Source organism: Pseudorasbora parva, chromosome 17 (assembly GCF_024679245.1).
Source record: "Pseudorasbora parva isolate DD20220531a chromosome 17, ASM2467924v1, whole genome shotgun sequence".
NCBI classification, from domain to species: domain Eukaryota; kingdom Metazoa; phylum Chordata; class Actinopteri; order Cypriniformes; family Gobionidae; genus Pseudorasbora; species Pseudorasbora parva.
This window is the reverse complement of record NC_090188.1, coordinates 27044846-27063484: the sequence shown is the minus strand read 5'-3', so window position 1 is coordinate 27063484 and position 18639 is coordinate 27044846. Positions and strand designations below refer to the sequence as shown.

General features: G+C 37.0%; 1 protein-coding gene across 2 annotated transcripts in view; it reads right to left on the bottom strand.

Annotated features, from left to right (window-relative positions):
* psme4a (proteasome activator subunit 4a) overlaps window positions 1–10155 on the bottom strand; it is a 30618-nt gene extending 20463 nt beyond the window's left edge. Inside the window, exons 1-10 of one of the 2 annotated variants that reach the window (XM_067421238.1) lie at window positions 9634–10155; window positions 7987–8127; window positions 6416–6532; window positions 6050–6106; window positions 4631–4675; window positions 3086–3235; window positions 2362–2425; window positions 2176–2250; window positions 1875–1997; window positions 1686–1778 (exon numbers count right to left, since the gene is read on the bottom strand). In XM_067421238.1, coding sequence (XP_067277339.1) covers window positions 1686–1778; window positions 1875–1997; window positions 2176–2250; window positions 2362–2425; window positions 3086–3235; window positions 4631–4675; window positions 6050–6106; window positions 6416–6532; window positions 7987–8127; window positions 9634–9884 — 1116 coding nt within the window. In that variant the 5' untranslated portion in view covers window positions 9885–10155. The remainder of the gene's footprint in view (window positions 1–1685; window positions 1779–1874; window positions 1998–2175; window positions 2251–2361; window positions 2426–3085; window positions 3236–4630; window positions 4676–6049; window positions 6107–6415; window positions 6533–7986; window positions 8128–9633) is intronic. The other variant, XM_067421239.1, reaches the window with a different exon arrangement.
* Between the last annotated feature and the right edge of the window lie 8484 nt (window positions 10156–18639).

The following is an 18639-nucleotide window of genomic DNA, read 5'->3' as shown; positions in this document are numbered from 1 at the left end:
TAGGAGTGTTTATGGGAATTTTTTGACCATTCTTCTAGAAGCGCATTTGTGAGGTCAGGCACTGATGTTGGACGAGAAGCCCTGGCTCACAGTCTCCGCTCTAATTCATCCTAAAGGTGTTCTATCGGGTTGAGGTCAGGACTCTGTGCAGGCCAGTCAAGTTCCTCCACACCAAACTTGCTCAACCATGTCTTTATGGACTTTGCTTTGTGCACTGGGGCGCAGACATGTTAGAAGAGGAAGGGACCATCCCCAGACTGTTCCCAAAAAGTTGGGAGCATAAAATTGTCAAAAATGTCTTTGTATGCTGAAGCATTAAGAGTTGGAACTAGGGCGCCAAGCCCAACCCTACAAGATAATCCCCCCTCAACCAAATTTTACACATGGCACAATACAGTCAGGCAAGTACCGTTCTCCTGGCAACTGCCAAACCCAGACTCGTCCATTGGATTGCCAGACAGAGAAGTGTGATTCGTTACTCCAAAGAGCACTCTAGAGTCCAGTGGCGGCGTGCTTTATACCACTGCATCCGACACTTGTGATGTACGGCTTGGATGCAGCTGCTCTGCCATGGAAACCCACTTTGTTATAATACCACTAACAGTTGACAGTGGAATATTTAGTAGTGAGGAAATTTTACAAATGGACTTATTGCACAGGTGGAACAATTGCAACCCTTGAATTCACTGAGGTCCTGAGAGCGACCCATTCTTTCACAAATGTTGGTAGAAGCGTCTGCATGTCTAGGTGCTTGATTTTATACACCTGTAGCCATGGAAGTGATTGAAACACCTGAATTCAATGATTTGGAGGGGTGTCCCAATACTTATACAAAATTTGCATATGTGATAAAAATTCATTATTATCCATAATGTAATGATAAAAATTAAACTTTCATATATTTTAGATTCATTGCACACCAACTGAAATGTTTCAGGTCTTTTATTGTTTTAATACTGATGATTTTGGCATACAGCTCATGAAAACCCAAAATTCCCATCTCAAAAAATTAGCATATCATGAAAAGGTTCTCTAAACATGCTATTAACCTAATCATCTGAATCAACTAATGAACTCTAAACACCTGCAAAAGATTCCTGAGGCTTTTAAAAACTCCCAGGCTGCTTCATTACTCAAAACCGCAATCATGGGTAAGACTGCCGACCCGACTCTGTCCAGAAGGCCATCATTGACACCCTCAAGCGAGAGGGTAAGACACAGAAAGACATTTCTGAACGAATAGGAGTCAAGGAGATACAATCCCAGAGTGCTGTATCAAGGCACCTCTGCAAAAGGATTCCCGACCAAGTATTGAGTGCATAACTGAACATAATTATTTGAAGGTTGACTTTTTTGTATTAAAAACACTTTTCTTTTATTGTTCGGATGAAATATACAATTTTTTTGAGATTGGAATTTTGGGTTTTCATTAAATGTATGCCAAAATCATCAGTATTAAAAAAATAAAAGACCTGAAATATTTCAGTTGGTGTGCAATGAATCTAAAATATATGAAAGTTTAATTTTTATCATTACATTATGGAAAATAATGAACTTTTATCACATATGCAATTTTTTTGAGAAGGACCTGTATATAGTTTACTTTATAATTTGATATAACATTTATTTATAATAAAGAAGAAATTAAGCATAAATATCAGAAACAGAAATCACTTGTAACTCACCAGCCAGCGGCCATGGTTAGAAGGATGGAAAAATGAGGCAATACTGTTAAAAAGGCCACTGAGCTGGGTCTGGGTCTGTTTGCTGGGCCCTCCCTAAAACACATTTTTAAATATAAATCAATTACAGCATAATTTGATGGTATTTAAATAGTACACTTTCATTGGAAGGTGCCTTTATTTTACACCCACCAGCAAAGCAGAAATCCAGGTGACCACATGACTGATGTCGTAGGCATTCGTCAGATATCTGGAAACCAGCATCTGACTGGATCCTACAGGAAGATTAAGACTCCTCAAGATCCTGGTGAAGATCTGCAAACAGACGCAGAATAAAAACAGTATAACCAGCAACAATGAACAAGCTTTGGATTTAATGGGTTAATGTGTACATGAACATCATTTAAACTAGATACCTGTTAGTAAAAACCGACAGCGGACTACATTTTTGGAGCAATGCCTTTCTACAATGGTAGTAAAGTGAACATCTCACCTTTGGAATATAAGGGTCCCAATCTATGTAACCAATGTTGTCATTTGCCAGTCGTGCAAAAAGATTGACAAGATTCTGGAACAGACAAAATCGGGTTTAACATTAATCATAATATTAATGTAATGAACTTCTGAGGTTATGAACAGAAATCCACAATGTAAAAATTCGATAGTGAGACAATCATACCACTTCCCAGCTTGGAAGGTTCTGCACCGACACCCACAGGCTTATCAATTCATCAAACCAAAGTCTGTAGAAACACATAATTCACAGAACTTTCCATCACATAAAAGTATTTAAAAAATATATTATTTGTATTGGATGTGTGATGATTACGTAATCTACCGTCCCTTCCAAAGCTAATTTAGATTCTATGACTACAGCATAAATGTATCAACCTTTTATTTCCTCTTTTTTTAACGTTTAACATACAAATATAATCCCATTATGTTTTCTTTTATGTTTTTACATTCTAGTTTGTATAAATGACTTTCAAATAAAATTTAATGCAAAAAAAACCCTAAAAAAACAATGCTGTTTCATTCATCTCCATTTTCCAACATATACAATACCATTTAAAAGTTTGGGGTCAATATAATTTTCTTTAAAGAAACTAATATTGAATATGGTTAAAAATTCACCTTTTCTATCACATAAATAAATTACATTTTAAAATGTATTAAAATAGAAACAAAATATTAAATAGCAATAATATTTTACAATATTACCATTCCTGAATTTGTGATTAAATAAATGTAGCTTCAGTGCACAATAGACTTACTGACACCAAACCTTTGTGTGTGCTAAATTAATGTTTTCTATATTTTATTTCAAGTCTAGCAGAAAGACTAATAGGGCTGACTTTGCAAGGAATCAAAGTGTGTCATAATAAGGTTCAGGCAGTGCTCACTTGAAGCCCTTATCATGCAGCTCTGGGGGGAGAGTGGTGGGCAGGAAGAGCTCAAAATATCCCATCGCCTTCTGCATGGTCACGTCAAAAGGGCACATCAGAGGTTTCCACTCATCCAGCATCTCCTGTGTGGCTGATTCTGGGAAATAACTGCACACATACAAACACAGATAGACAGAGAATGATTTTGTTGTTGTTGCTGATGTCTGACCTCAAGCGTTATGCTAAACCTTTGTAATGTGCAGGTTTTTTTTTTTTTAAAGTACCTAAATGTCACTGTAAACTATATGCAGTACAAGTGAACTCTTATTAACTGGATAATGTGTGCTTTTCTAAAAGGATTACAGTCTGCCAGTCTAAGCCACATCAAGAATCCTAATCGATCAAAACCGATCTATTGGCCCGTTCATGAGCAATCTGCATAGAGTAAATTATCTGTACAACCTCATGACAACCTTTTCTGTAATCCTAGATGAGCCGAGAAGAGCTCTGAACATGCAGCCTCACCTCACCCTAGAAAACTTCCATAGTCCCTAACTATTGTCATTGTTTTTAAGTAGAAACAAGGCAATCATACGCCTGTCTCTTTCACTTACAATGTATTAAAAAGATCATTCAGTAATGAACAATTTTATCCTCATTTTATTAGTCTGTTGTTAAAGGATATGATGTCCTTTTTGACCTCCTGCTTTGAACGGATTGCACTGATCCTGGGACACTTCAGTCTCTCAGAGACAGGAAACTCCCACAAAGCCAAATTAAAATGGCATTAAACAGGATTAAATGACTAGGGTGAAACTGAAGATCTATTGGGAGCACAGTATTTATGCACACCACAAGCCAAATGTTTGGACACACCTGCTCACTCTTTATTACTATTTTTTTTCATATACTAAAGAAATGATGAAATAACGATGAAATAACTAAAATTACAGTATTAAAAAGTAGTGATCAAAACTTCTGTCACTTGTCAACTTCTCATTTCAAACATTTAAGCAAAAAAAAAAAAAAATCAGGGCTATTTCTTCAAAAATTATTATATGCTGATGAGGTGCTCAAGAAACATAATTATCAATATTGGAAATAGTTGTGATGTGATTTATTTAGTTTGATTGGTAGTATATGTCTGGCATAAGGAACCTATATGTGATGGTGTATAGCATTTAAGCAAATATAAATAGTTACAGTATTTAAGTATCTTTTTGGCTACTTTGTAGTTGCTGAATCGCAAGCATTTCATATATGAGATGAGGACATGTCTGCAGCCAGTGATGATGCCGAAACCAGCATGGAAGCTAGATATTTTACTTTATAATGTATTACATATGGATTTTTTTCTTACACAAATGCATTGCTTAGCCTATTGTGTCTCTGAGGTGAGGAATACTAGTGCATATTTAAGCCTACATTCAGTAAGACTTCATTCGTCATTTTGGAACTGGTGACTTGTAACTGAATAATTTTCGCTGCAAGATATCTACTTTTACTCAAGTATGGTTTTCAGATGCTCTTTACACCTCTGAAGATATGCAAGAAAGTACTTACGGCCTGCAGTTCTTGATTAAGGCCTTCAGAACTCCTTCCACTGAGCTGCAAATGGAAGAGAAACTTGAACGTGACCAGCACTAGACCATGCAAATTCCATGCAAACAATTGTACAATAAACAAGACCAACACACTAGTGCTTGTTAGACCAATTCATGCATTACAAGAACTCTCCTCTGTCCCCTGTTATAAATCTCAAAATGCAGGGATGAGTTGAGGGTAGAGGAATTTTTTGGAAGTAGAGTTTTTATTGGACTGATTGTCCATCTGTGACCTATTTGCAGGTTTAAATCTGGTCAGCAAATCTATTTTAAAGTTATCAACCCCTTATCCTGAGCATCTCAAAGGAGGGGATGCTCAGGATAAGGATGCTTCATTATTTCACGAAACTCTGTTCTTCAATACCAAAACATCAAATCACATTCACCACTTGCATGAAACCCATCAAACACATGCACCATAAAAATCACACAGCTTTAAAAAAAAATGTAAACAAGCCTGTGAGCAACACCACAAAAAAAAAAAAAAAAAAAAGCAGATATGGACACCCAGACAGGGCTTCTGAACCTAAGGACCTTTGCTTTAAAATGGGCCAAAGTAATCTTTCACCTCTGGACTCATAGTGGAAAGAATGTGATCCTCAGTAGGAATTCACTGCTGCAGCCCGTGTAGTGAGAGCCAACAAGGGTACTGGAGTATCAGATGTCCGATGCACTCAGGAACATTGTACAATACTGCATGTTGGCTTGGGCATTCCAATTGAGCAACTGAGTGTTATTGAATGGTGTGAGAGCAGCAGAGCATTGGATTTCACAGTGTCAGTTCAACAGCCTGTGTCAGGGTGTTCTTTATTTTTGTGTGCAATGTGACATGCATCTCATTTGCTAAAGGTTCAGCCAGTAATTATATATAATATTTGTAATATTTTCTTTATAAAGAATACAGAATTTCAGTATTAAATTACATAAAAGCTTACTTGACCCTTATCATATTGTGTAAACATTGAAAATAACAGTAAAAGATAAGCTATTTATAATCATCTTTAATATTACCATTAATAATTTCTTAATTATACAGGATAGGTAAAGCATATCTGAAAATATAAGTCAGTCAAGGATGTGAAAGTCCAAATTGCTCAATTGTCATCTTGCGAAACTTAATTAAATAAATCAAAAAACATCCATTTCACTGACATGTATAGAATGAGATAGAGAATATGCACTGCAGTAATGATCAACAAGGAACAAAAAGACAAGCAGACGTTGTTTTTGTGCACCAGCAAAAATGTCATGCATCCACAGCAATACATTTAAAGTCAAACATAGTGAGTATAAAGTGAAAGATCACTGGGACGAAATGAGACGAAATAAAAATTTGTGAGTGCACCTTTAAATATTAACAAAGTAACATGGTCCTTACCACCTCTGAGCAAGTTTAACGAGTATGTGTTTAGAGGAAGAACGTGGCCGCAGAGAACTGAACATGAAAGGAGATAAAAAGACAGGCACACTCAGCACTTCCCGTCTATTAAGACAACATTTTATGAGATGCTCAACATTAGCACCAGTTCTAAGATGTGTGCAAATTCCCTGTGATAGACATCAAAAAAACAAAGCTGAGATGGAAGTTATTAGGGTAACTATATAAGCATATTTATAGTATATTTTATTTAATGGAGATGCACGTATTTAAGTGATAAACCAAATAAATCCCTTCAAATTTATTGCATATTGTTGCTGCTTTAATACACTTTTTATTAACATGTCTGATGGGATATGCATGTACCTGGGAAACCAGTTCAGGCCGAGGTGCTCTGTCTTTGAGTACAGGATCCTGTCCTGCAAATCATACAGGGGTCGCCATGGCAATTCTAAGTCCTCTCTAGAAAGCAGCTCCTTCTTCCTGGAAGACAATCATTTTAACAAGATTTTAAAATCTCAAGAGCTGTTCTACCACTCTGCGATTACAAATCTGTAAGGGATAATGTACAGTCATAATTACATTGATGCGAGTTAAAGAATCAATTAATACATGGCTACATTAAAAAAAAAATTACTTTAAAAATATTTTCCCAAATGTTTGCAATGTAATATTTGATCGGAAGGATAAAAATGGAATTTATTTTTACAAGTTACAGCTGGTTAGATCGAGAATTCTGCCTGCTTTAAATCAGACACAGAGATACAGTAGTGCAGTAAGATTGCATTTATTTGAATGAATGAATTATAGCATTTATTTATACTAATTATCAAGATAGAGAGATGAGAGATTTGTGTGTAAACTACTATCTGTTCAGCATCTCTCTCTCTCTCTCTCTCTCTCTCTCTCTCTCTCTCTCTCTCTCTCTCTCTCATAACAATAAAGCTGTGAGTTTAATTTCTCAAAAACAGCAATGTTACCTTGTTGTTGTTGCTGAGAAATATAATGTAGCGATTTAGTAGTGAAACTATTTTATTAATAAAAGTTGCCTTAAGTTCTGTATTCCTGAATATTTAATTAATTGGTTTTAAAGGAATTGTATGTAAAAAAAATGTATTTCACAACATATGTTGACATGTTGTGTTTTGGCCTGAAGCTCCACCCTCCACCTATCGACCAATCACAAAGTCAGTAGTGTTTCAGCATCCGGGTTGCCAGATCTGCTCTAGTTACCACAGCTGCAGCTACACATGTTCCTGCTGGATCCTGCAGCCAATCTGGCAACCTCGAGTAAGGGAGCGTGGATACACCGCTCTACAGTCATTTATAAGTGATTGCAGTACCAGTTTTGGCCACAATCTTACATACAGTTCCTTAAATGCACATCTTCCAGCCAATCAGAATAGACTACTCAGACAGACCACTGTATAATTTTATATAATAACAATACAGAATCAAGATTTTTTAAAATAATCTTGTGTTATTTGAATAAAATTAATCTGCTTAACACGAAGAAAAACAATATTTATGGCTGGGCTAGTTTTCAAACTACTATATAAATGCCGTAGACTGGGTACACCCAGGCCAATCTACCGGTGATCTGATTTTGCACGGCAACTCAGTCTGGAAACCAGTACATTCATTTCTACTGCTTCTGTTACACTTTTGCGGGAACCAGTCACAAACTGGCTTACCCGCCTGGCGTGCTATTGGCGGGTTTAACATGATGACAAGTGATGGGTCGTTGCCCGTTAATCACACCTCTTGTGGTCTGATTGGTTAATCACACCTCTCGTGCAGTAGAAAATACAGAGCAGACTCCCCAGACCAATGTTCAATCTTAAACTGAGCTAAAAAAAGATATGTCCCACACTAGTGAAAACCTATTGCCAGTGTTGATGTCACAGCCATGAGGGCATGAACAAAGTCATTCTTACTTCAGCAGGGTGATAAGGAGACGGGCGAAGCTCTGCATCATACTGATCTCCAGTTTGGGGATGGTGACCAGCTCGTACAGCAGCTTGATGAAAAGCACATGGTCCTCTTTGCTGAACTTCCTTCCATATAATCGCATGTATCTGAAGGACAAGGAAGGATTGTGGGTTTTTTAGTATTAAAATAGTAACACTTTATTTAAACTATATTTAACCGTTATAATGGTGAGCTGTATGATATGAAACAGATTGGTGGTTATTATCAGTTTTAGAACTGAAAGTGTTTTTGTGTTATTGACCATGAACTTCCAATGTACCTCCATTGCTTCATCTTGAAATATGAACATAAAAGCAACATGTGTTAGCCAAATGAATCACTTTAATTAGCAGATTTAGGTCAAGCTGTCAAAGCTTGCCTTCTAATGAAAAGGAAATTGACTCATGACTGACCTGACACAATCAAATAATCTAGGTCAGATCTGGATACTACAGTATCCGTGCTTAGGCTGGCAAAGCCAATGCCATGCCAAGAGGGTTTTGTGAGGATATGCTTTCTCTGGACTGGCAGTGATAAATAAAGCCATGCCTAAACACTTTAGTGCACATAAGACAACTCCTAACACCAACACGACTGTGTCCCAATGTACTTATGCACTATTCTATAACGTTTTGTAGCATAAACAGCATGATCCTTAATTGTTTTTTGTGATGTATTAAATGTCGCAGGTTTAATTACGTAGGGGGAAGGGCGATCAGACTTCAATGGTGAATGACATTCACCACAAGGTTGATATATTGCTTAATTTTTCTGACTGTGGGACATCTCCCAAACATAGCATCCATTCTGGACATACTAAAAAGACAGACAATCTGATCCATGAATAGATTTAGTGAGGAAGAATATGTCTTGGCTTTCTCAAATGGATTGGATGACATTGATGACAATTTCTCTGCATGTTTACTGTTTACAGAAATGAGTATTGCATCTCTTAGTCACACGCAGTCTGACATCAGTGACAGTTTGTGCTTGTTGTGCTCTTAAAATAGCACTGAACTCGTGGCAAAAACATGACCAACAAGCCATTTTGCAATCACTGAAAATATATGGCTTGTTAAACACGTTATTTACCTTCACTGTAGTGAAGGCTGAAGCAGGTAACTAATACACATTTTAAAAGCAAAAACAGAACGTTGTTGCCAAAACTGTCAACAAAGGGGTATCCTTTCAAGAACAGCTCAAGGAAATTGGGTATTTTAACCTACACGCAGTTAAAATCAAATTGAGCCATCTTCTACAACGTTTGTTTGAATGACGCAAGTAAAACAAAGTTGACTACGCATGCGCATCAGAAGTCAGCGCGCACTCTGATTAGCGCTCTATTTAAAACGCAAAGGCGATATTATTTGCCCTAGCCTGCTTTAAATCCTGCTAAACACAAAGGGGTCATTAGGGTTCCCTGTAACTCTTAATACAGCCGCCTATACAGAACATAACATTTCCTGTTTATAATATTCAGAGTAAGCGAACGTAGGCCACATGTGATTCATACATTCTAGGAACCCCATAATTTTATTTCATTGGCAGACAAAACTACCACCAGGATATGTCCTGGATAATGTTCGATGAGTTAATGTCTTCTCAATACTTACGTGGAAAGTTTCCTCGTCCAAAACAAGACACCTGGCCATATCTCTCGGAGTTGGACAGCTCGACCGAGGTTTCCTTTGATCTGTGCCAAAATTTCATTGGACTCTTCGTCTAGTTTGTCCTTATAAGGCAGAAGTTCGTTGTAAACAATATCTTTTTGCGGAACAAACCCTAATAATTCGGATGCTTCTTTTTTCATATTACAGTCCCCCAAATGTGGCTCCTCCACTTCGATTATATTAGAGACAGTCATGTACAAATTATTCCAAACAGTGATGAGCTTCTGATATGGAAAGAGAAGTAGAATGTTACAAATTATAAAAATATTATAAATGTCAAAACCATAACACAGCCGTGGTATTGTCTTGTTGAAAGATGCGAACTGTTGTCCCTCGTGTCGTTTCTGAACTCTCTAGGATAGGATGACTTCTTTTAAGCAGAGCCGCTTGCTGTCATACATCGTATTTCTACACGAGCGCTCCATGTATTCGTTTCCATTCAGCTGTAACCAACCAAACACGCATGCCGCAACTCCACCCTCCTCAGCTTGCGTCACTTCCACCTAATTGTTATCAAAATAACAGATCCAAGAACAGTTTATTGAGATTTGACACCGGCGAGGAATGAATGATTCTTACTATGGCAAAGGCGATTACACAATACTTGTATTGTTGTATTCGATAAGATTTTTTTAATCATATTGTTAGTAGGTTATTGAATTATTTCTCTCTGTAACTTATTTCCACATAGTTATTGTACGTTATAATCGTAATAATAGTTATGGTGAAATCGCATTGCGACCTTCTAATGGGAATGCTTTGCTCATGAATATTAATGAGGCTGTGCTGACGGTGCTTGGTGACCTTCCAAAAGAAGTGGTCATTTATATTAAAAGGATAGTTCACCCAATAATTTAAATTACCCCATGATTTACTTACCCTCAAACCATCCTAGGTGTATATGACAACCTTCTTTTAGACAAATACAATCAGAGTTATATTAATGTCCTGGCTCTTCCAAGCATTATAATTGCAGCAAATTGCAGCCCAAAATCTGAAGCCCTAAAAAGTGCATCCATCCATCATAAACACACTCTACACGGCTCCGGGGGTTAATAAAGGCCTTTTAAAGCGAATCCATATGTTTTTGTAAGAAAAATATCCATATTTGACATGCTATAAAGTAAAATATCTAGCTTCCGGTGGACCGCCTTCTGTATTCAACGTACAAAAAAAGCGTATGATGTCGGATGTAGCGCAAGCTTTTGAACGTTACGTTGAACGTTAGAGGCGTGACGCTTTCTTTGTAAGTTGAATAAGAAAGGCGTTCCGCCGGAAGCTAGATGTTTTAATTTATAAAGTTTTTAACATGGATATTTTGCTAACCAAACCCCTCGATTTGATTCAGAATTTATATTTTTGGGTGAATTATTTCTTTAAGGCTCAAAACTTTACCATTAAAGAGTTTGTTAATTAGCCTCTCGATTATTAAATTAAACACACAGTGCTTTTGACATATCTAGTTCTTAACAAGAAAAACATATCCTATGATTCTGTGTTAGCCATGTAAATAAGCAGAAACACTAGATTACTCTGTCACGATTGCGCAGCTATTATGAGCGGATATATTTAGTGACATCTGCGCCAAAGTGTGATTACTCAAGAGCTCAGTCCATGAGATCTGTAAACAAGAGAGATTTAAAAAGCCCCTCTAAACGTCAGCGGGTTTATTGCATGTGAGCCTGTGCACATGTGACTGCTCTGTACACCAAGATCTACAGTAGCTATAAAATTTAGCAGATTTGTTTAAATCTCAAAGACAGACTGGGAATGAAATTTGTAGCTGCATGTGGAAAGTTACCTGTTCCTATGTCAAAAAGAGATGAGTTGACAAAAAAGGGTGGCTATTTTTTTCTTATTTAATAATTAATATTAATAAAAATGTCTACTTCTAGCATTATTAATATAAGTATATAATTAATAGCCTATAAGTGTTATATTTTTTAATTGTATATATTTTTTATTCTATTGAAATTAAAACTATATATTTTATTTTCCTTGATAAATCTTATTATAACACATTAACCTATATAATAAGTTATTCATAACATTATAGGTTTTAATAGGTTGCAATATTTTCCAGTAGAGGTCGCCATTGCACAGGTGATATACTCGCATATATAACATATTCAAGCAATTTACTAGCTTTTCCATTGACGGTCGTACATGAGTGCAGTTTTGTTTGATCTCTCTCTCTCTCTCTCTCTCTCTCTCTCTCTCTCTCTCTCTCTCTCTCTCTCTCTCTCTCTCTCTCTCTGAGATAGTCCGTCCGTCCATCATTATCTATCTATCTATCTATCTATCTATCTATCTATCTATCTATCTATCTATCTATCTATCTATCTATCTATCTATCTATCTATCTATCTATCTATCTATCTATCTATCTATCTATCTATCTATCTATCTATCTATCTATCTATCATCTGTATGTCTGTCTGCATTCAGCTTAAGTTATAAAGTGAACCAAACATACTGTATATCGGCAACAATATTTAATGCTGAAATGGCAACACCAGACAGTTGGTGGGAGCGGGGGGTGGGGGGAATCTCACGAAATTGTGTCTAGCAGCAGGCCGTATATAAAACAGTGGTTTAGGCACAGTGGGAGGTCTGGCTCCTATGCTGTGAAGACACATGCACACAGCAGTTTCGTCATTAACTTCATTAAGTTCTAGGAAAATTAGGGATTTGGCATACCACACCTTAGGAGTATTCATTTTTGAGCATCTATATATTTTTCCACTGAGCATGACTTGCTATTAATTGATTCATTATTCAAATTATAACTGGGCTGTACTAATTGTGAACCTGATAAGGTCAATGGAGTGGAGTCAGTACAAGACATGTCCAAACATGAATGTCAAAGATAAACTCTCCTACTTCATGTAACTGAGAAAGCTATGGCAAAGGTTTCAGCTGTTAACTCAAGCTGTCAAAAGTGCATGTGTCACAAAGGTGCTGGTTTATGTTGAGGAGCTGAAAGCCTTTTTTTATCTGCCTCAGGATACTGAACTTCCGACCCAGTCTAAAGGAAACTACGTTATGTTTTCACATTCACATGTGATTATCCAGAACACTTAAGAGACACCCTTGCCTCTGACCTGTGCTGTTTGAGGAGCTCTCTGAACCCTGCAACCAGACAAGCAAATATTTCTGACGGTAAACTGAAACTCAACCAGCAATGTCAAGCATAGACACAATATTTACCCATACTGATGTAACTCGACATTGTAATGAAACTACCTTTGAGCCTTTTAATGCCCCTTTTCATTAATGAGGAAGTTGGCTGTTATGATTTCAAAGATGGTTTCTACAAATTAAGAAAAAAGCAAATCCTTCAAAGTTAACACAATGTAGTGATATTTTCACAGACCTTTCATAGTCCTCCACTGCAATGCAGGCAAAGGCCAAGGAGGAGCAGAAGTGAGAATATATCATCTGACAGCTGTATTTAATGACAGCCATATCAGAGAGAGACATGCTTAGACAACAGACGACAGAGGAGATCCATCTCAACAGAGCCAATAAGACATGGCTGTGGAAATTAAGCTATATATTGGTTGTTAGACACAACCATTCATCATTTGCGCTATTTGCGATAATTATACAGCTATTACGTGTTTACTCACCAAACGAATAAATAAATAAATAATAAGTTAAATAAATATGTGGACATTATATTTTTTACCAGTATATTATCTTAAAGGTACAGTATATAATATGGACAGCTAGTGGATGAAATGAGTACCGCAGTCCAAAAAAAACAAGATTTCCAGATTGAGGATATGCAGCAGGAATGCGCAATATTGACAATGGAAAGTGTTGAACCTTAAACTGTAGGCGGATCAGTTAATCTAATGTATACTTTCGCAATATTTTTATTGTCGAGGCTTTTTAGGTTGGGTAGAATCTGAGTTTGGACTTAAATATTATTTTATATTATGGCTATTTTATGCTTTAGTCTAAAAAATGGCATACAGCACCTTTAAAGTTCTCAAAGTTCTAGTCAAAAGGAAGTCCATTACAATGTAAAAAAACATTGAAAAATATTAAAGTAATTATCACGTTTGCACTCATTTCATTTTCAAGGACTTTTAGTTTGTTCCTTTTCAGTTAGCTCGCTGCGTTCGAAAACTGGAAAAGCTGCCTTCACAGGACACACATCAAGGCAAGTCCGAATCCAATGTTAACTTCCTGCCTCCTGAGATCCCTTCATCTGATACATTTTTGAAGGCAGCATAGATGTATCCTTCCCTGCCTTTGATATCCCACAATCATATGCGTTCCATTCGGAGACAACTGAGCAAGAAAAAGAAAGATGGCGTAGACTTAAAAGTTGCGGTTGCTGGTCAGTTTGTATGTAAATGTAAGTTTTTGACCAACGTTTTACACTTCTGATGTAATTTCTATTGAGAAATGACTACTGTAATAATTAAATGTTTGTTTAGTTTTCAACAAAGCTTACTTTATTTTGCTGTCCGAAATCAGTTTTATGAGGTACCTTTGTGCGCTGAGGTTTACCTGCAGCCACTTGTTTCCTTTGTTCTAGTTTCCCACTGCTATCAGTTGTCATGGATAATCATTTAAAGGTCCCATGGCATGGATTTCTTAAGTGTACTTATATTGAGGTGTACTTATATTGTTTTTACATCAAAAAATGTCATAATACAGAAATAATATAGAATTTTTTCTATAATGATATAAACCCTCTGGCTTGAATGCTCTGTTTCATGTGGCGGGTCTGCTATGAGTCTTCAGTGAAAACACCCACTGTTGTGATTGGCTGACATCTTTGCATTTGAAATGAGATTATGTGGTGGAGGGGGCGTGGTTAAGTCAGGCGCAAGCAACAGCTGCAGCGCTGCCAGTCCAGAGAGCTAGGGAAAGATTGCTGAGAAAGTGTTATTGTACCGAGTTTTTGAGAGCGCAAGTTTATTTTGTTTGTATCTGAGAGCTCTGAATAAACATACATGAGTGAACTTTGTAACATTATTTCTCTCACAAACAACAAACACAACATAGACATGAATACAAATAGCTTCTCCTTAACGGCGTCATTCAAACGGCAGTTTGGACAAGTGTGCACTGCAGATATGCATGTGATTGACAGATCTGAACATTATAAAGAGTGTTCTTTGATCTTTCTCTGTAGTTTAATCATTTAACCCTTGTGCGTCTTTATGGACATTTTTTTCCTTTTCAGTTTTGTTTTTTTAAAACTTTGCCTGTGGTAATGCTAACTACACAAAATTTGAATCCGAATTATTAATGGTTTACACGCTCCGCATTACTGATTCGAAATCTACTTCTACTTTCGAGTTTACTTTGTTTTAATAAATATGCTTCAATCTGATTCTTCTTCATCATCATTGGACTAATACGGGGCAGTAATAGTAAGGGCTAGTCCACACGGACACGGTTATTTTTATAACCAGAGTTTTTCCTCCTGCGTTTAAAAAAAAAATCCCGTCCACACATGCTCGGTTTTAAAGAAATCTCTGTCTACATGAAAATGCAAAAACCCGCTATCAAGCGCTGTCAAGAGCATGCCACACCAGCAGGCGGCGATATCACCCTAATCGTAAAGGCATGTTGGCCAATCAGAAGCCTAAAAAAAGTTATTACCAGTTCCGGTAGGCTAACAATAGCAAGCAGCCCTGTTAGCACCAAGGGGGTAATCTAGCGCTCGGAAAGCGTTCCACCCCTAGGGGCTGCCATTGCTAACCAAGCCATCACCTGCTGTTAGCATCCCATTGACTCCCATTCATTTTTGAGTCAGTTTGACAGTGAATAACTTTACATCTGAGACGTTTAAAGACTCCATTTGTCCATTGTTTATTTCTAAAGAAACACGACAATGTATAAAAGGCTCCATTACCTTGTATCTTACACTATCGCCCTGCAGAAGCTGTTTTTGTAAAAATAGGCTAATGATTGCGTCATAACCAACGTGACCCTGTCGCACAGTTGAGAAATTACCGTATAGACCTGAGGAGACGCTCACAGGCAATCTTTTACTGTCTATGAGACAGTCGGGGGATGTGGAGACATAAAGTCTGATAAAGTCAAGGGGGAGAAGCCGATAGTGAGCCAAAAGCAACGGGTGAAAATATTTAAACAACGCGATTCAGCTTTCACTTTCCACATCTACTAGAAGACTCACAGCTGTCAGACAGGAGGCTCACGTCACATCTACGTCGTCAAGCTCAGTCTGAGCCTGCGCAGCTCACTCAGCCATCAGGAAGTGAGTGCCCCTAGGTTGACTTCATTCTTTCGCCGTTGACGTCAATGGGAACGCTCGGTCCATTTCTTTTACTGTCTATGGTTAGCACAGTTACTATCAGTTCAGTGACCTGATACTGCGTTTCCGTGTGGATGAAAGGCCGAACCGTGTAAAAAAAGTCACGGTTATAAAAATACCCGTGTTCGTGTGGACAAGGCCTAATACTAAACAACCTCAATCTACAATTGATGAATGATACACAAAATGGCACCAGTTGTGCTTGTAAAAAACAAGAGAGTGAGTGCCTTACCTGTTATAAAAGGCGTTGTGATTGACTAATCAAAATCAAGTATTCCACATTCCAGCAAGAAGCTTAAAGTTGTGGATTTCAATTAAATTAATTGTTTTTGCACTGTTGTTATTGAGCAATGTTTAATTGAAAATTATTTAGCCGTGATCTTCATCTGTCAGTATCTGCGTGCAAAAACTGAAGAACATTTCATTGTTTCTGTTTCCATGGAAAACCTGTTATGGGTGCCTGTGGTGCTGGCCCACACTTGTTAACATTTTTACTTTTTGGTTGACAGCACTTGCTAAATTAATGTCAGTCACTGAGAAAATTCACAGTCAGGTCCAATAAAAGAAGAATTTACCTTAATGTTTACCAAATGGAGGTCCACATGTGGATTATTGCTCATTTAGAAAGCAACATATGGTGCAGGTTTTCTATCCAATGTACCACTGTTAAACATAAATATTACAAAACCATTAAAGGGATAGTTCACCCAAAAAGGAAAATTCTGTCATCATTTACTCACCCTCAAGTTGTATGAATTTATTTCTTCTGATGAACACAAAATATATATTTTTATGAATATGTGTATCCAAACAGGCCCAGGTCCCCATTGACTGAGATTACTATGGAACTCAATGTGTTCCATTATTAGTAGTTACCCATATTCTTTAAAATATATTCTGTGTTTAGCAGAAGAACGAAACTCATGCAGGTTTGGAACAACTTAGGAAAGTAAATGATGACAGAATTTAAATTTTTCAGTGAACTGTTCCTTTAACAAGGCTGCAATGTGAACAGACCAGTTAAGAATTGAAATACATTAGAGTTCTGTGTGGAAGAAGAAATATTTCAAAAATGCATTTCTACCATATGGGGGAAGTTATTTTGTAAAAGAACAGTTGTTTCTGGAAATGAACCTGGTAATGTCTCACTTATGGTCCATGAGGGAACCCAGGTACTGTAAGAGACTTTTATTTTTGAAGACTGGCCTACTTAAAGACCCTGGCATGGTGCCTCTTCATTTCGTTTTAACAGCAGTAGTTGGAAATGACAGTAGTCTTTTAACGTGTTTATCTCTTAAGCCAGTTGCTGGCTTGTTAAAATGCACATATTTATGTTTTTTTGGCCTAACCACATTTACAACATATCAATGGTATCTTGGCTTCGGCTGTAAACCAGCTGCAAGTCCCAAAATGTCAGTTTGTGTTTCAAAGCGGACTTTAAAAGTGTGCCTGCTGGAGATCACAAAAGACTTGGAACCGTTAAAATGTAAGCAGAAGGGGATCAAAATTAGTCATGAGGTTTACAAATGCTTAGCGCATGCAAATACAATGTAATCCATGGGAAAGGATGTAGCTGCATAATCCCTGGCTTTTGTCATTTCATTGAAAATTAAACATTTTCAACAAGGTTCTCATTTGCAGTTGTGTGATGTTTTCACAACAGCGCTCTTTCTTTGGAGTCATTGAATATCATTGTAATATTTTGGCATCAAATGTGATTTCACATGTTGAGTAGCCTATTTAATGATTTCCGTTTGTTACCCCCTACTGCCACTTGGTTGATTTTCACACAAAAAAACAAACAAAAAACTGAATGTTGGAAGCCATTTAATATCACATTATTGTTGATGCAACAGTTGGTGTATAATAATGTATTATTGTGTGTAATTATGTATTGTACTTAAAGATAATTAACCATATGTGATCCAGGACCACAAAACCAGTCATAAGTCGCACAGGTATATTTATTTATATATATATTTAAGTATTATTATGTTCCATGAAGATATGTAGTAAATATATATAAAATGTACTATTATTAGTAATATGCTTTGCTAAGGACTTCATTTGGACAACTTTAAAGGCGGTTTCCTCAATATTTAGAATTTTTTCATTTTACCCGCAGCGCAGACCCAGTTGTATCTCGGCCAGATAATCCCTTCCTAACAAACCGTACATCAACCGTATTCATCTTTCAGATTATGTATATCAATTAAAAATTGACCCTTATGACTGGCTTTGTGGTCCAGGGTCACATATAAGGACCAGGAGATCATGGCTACCTTCAACATGGGCGTAAGGTAGGCCTACAATAATTAGGCCCACTTAACTTTTTTTTTACTTTGCTAAAAAATTATGTTCTGTATAGATTTTGTAGTATTATGAATGTAATTCGGACTAACAGTTACATTCGCCATGTTGTTATTATTATGTGACCTACCACACCAGCAGAAGTTGAGTCACTTCACTGCCATTCACAAATCCTCATCTCCCGTGGCCTCATTGAATAGTGAAGTGTCCATCTTATGCGCTTCAGAATTTCGCTGAAAGTAGTAGATTATCAGGGTATCTACTCTTTTATAAAGAGTGCGGTGAATTCGGGAATACTTCTCTTTGTCTGTTTGTTTTTCGCCTACTATACTAAC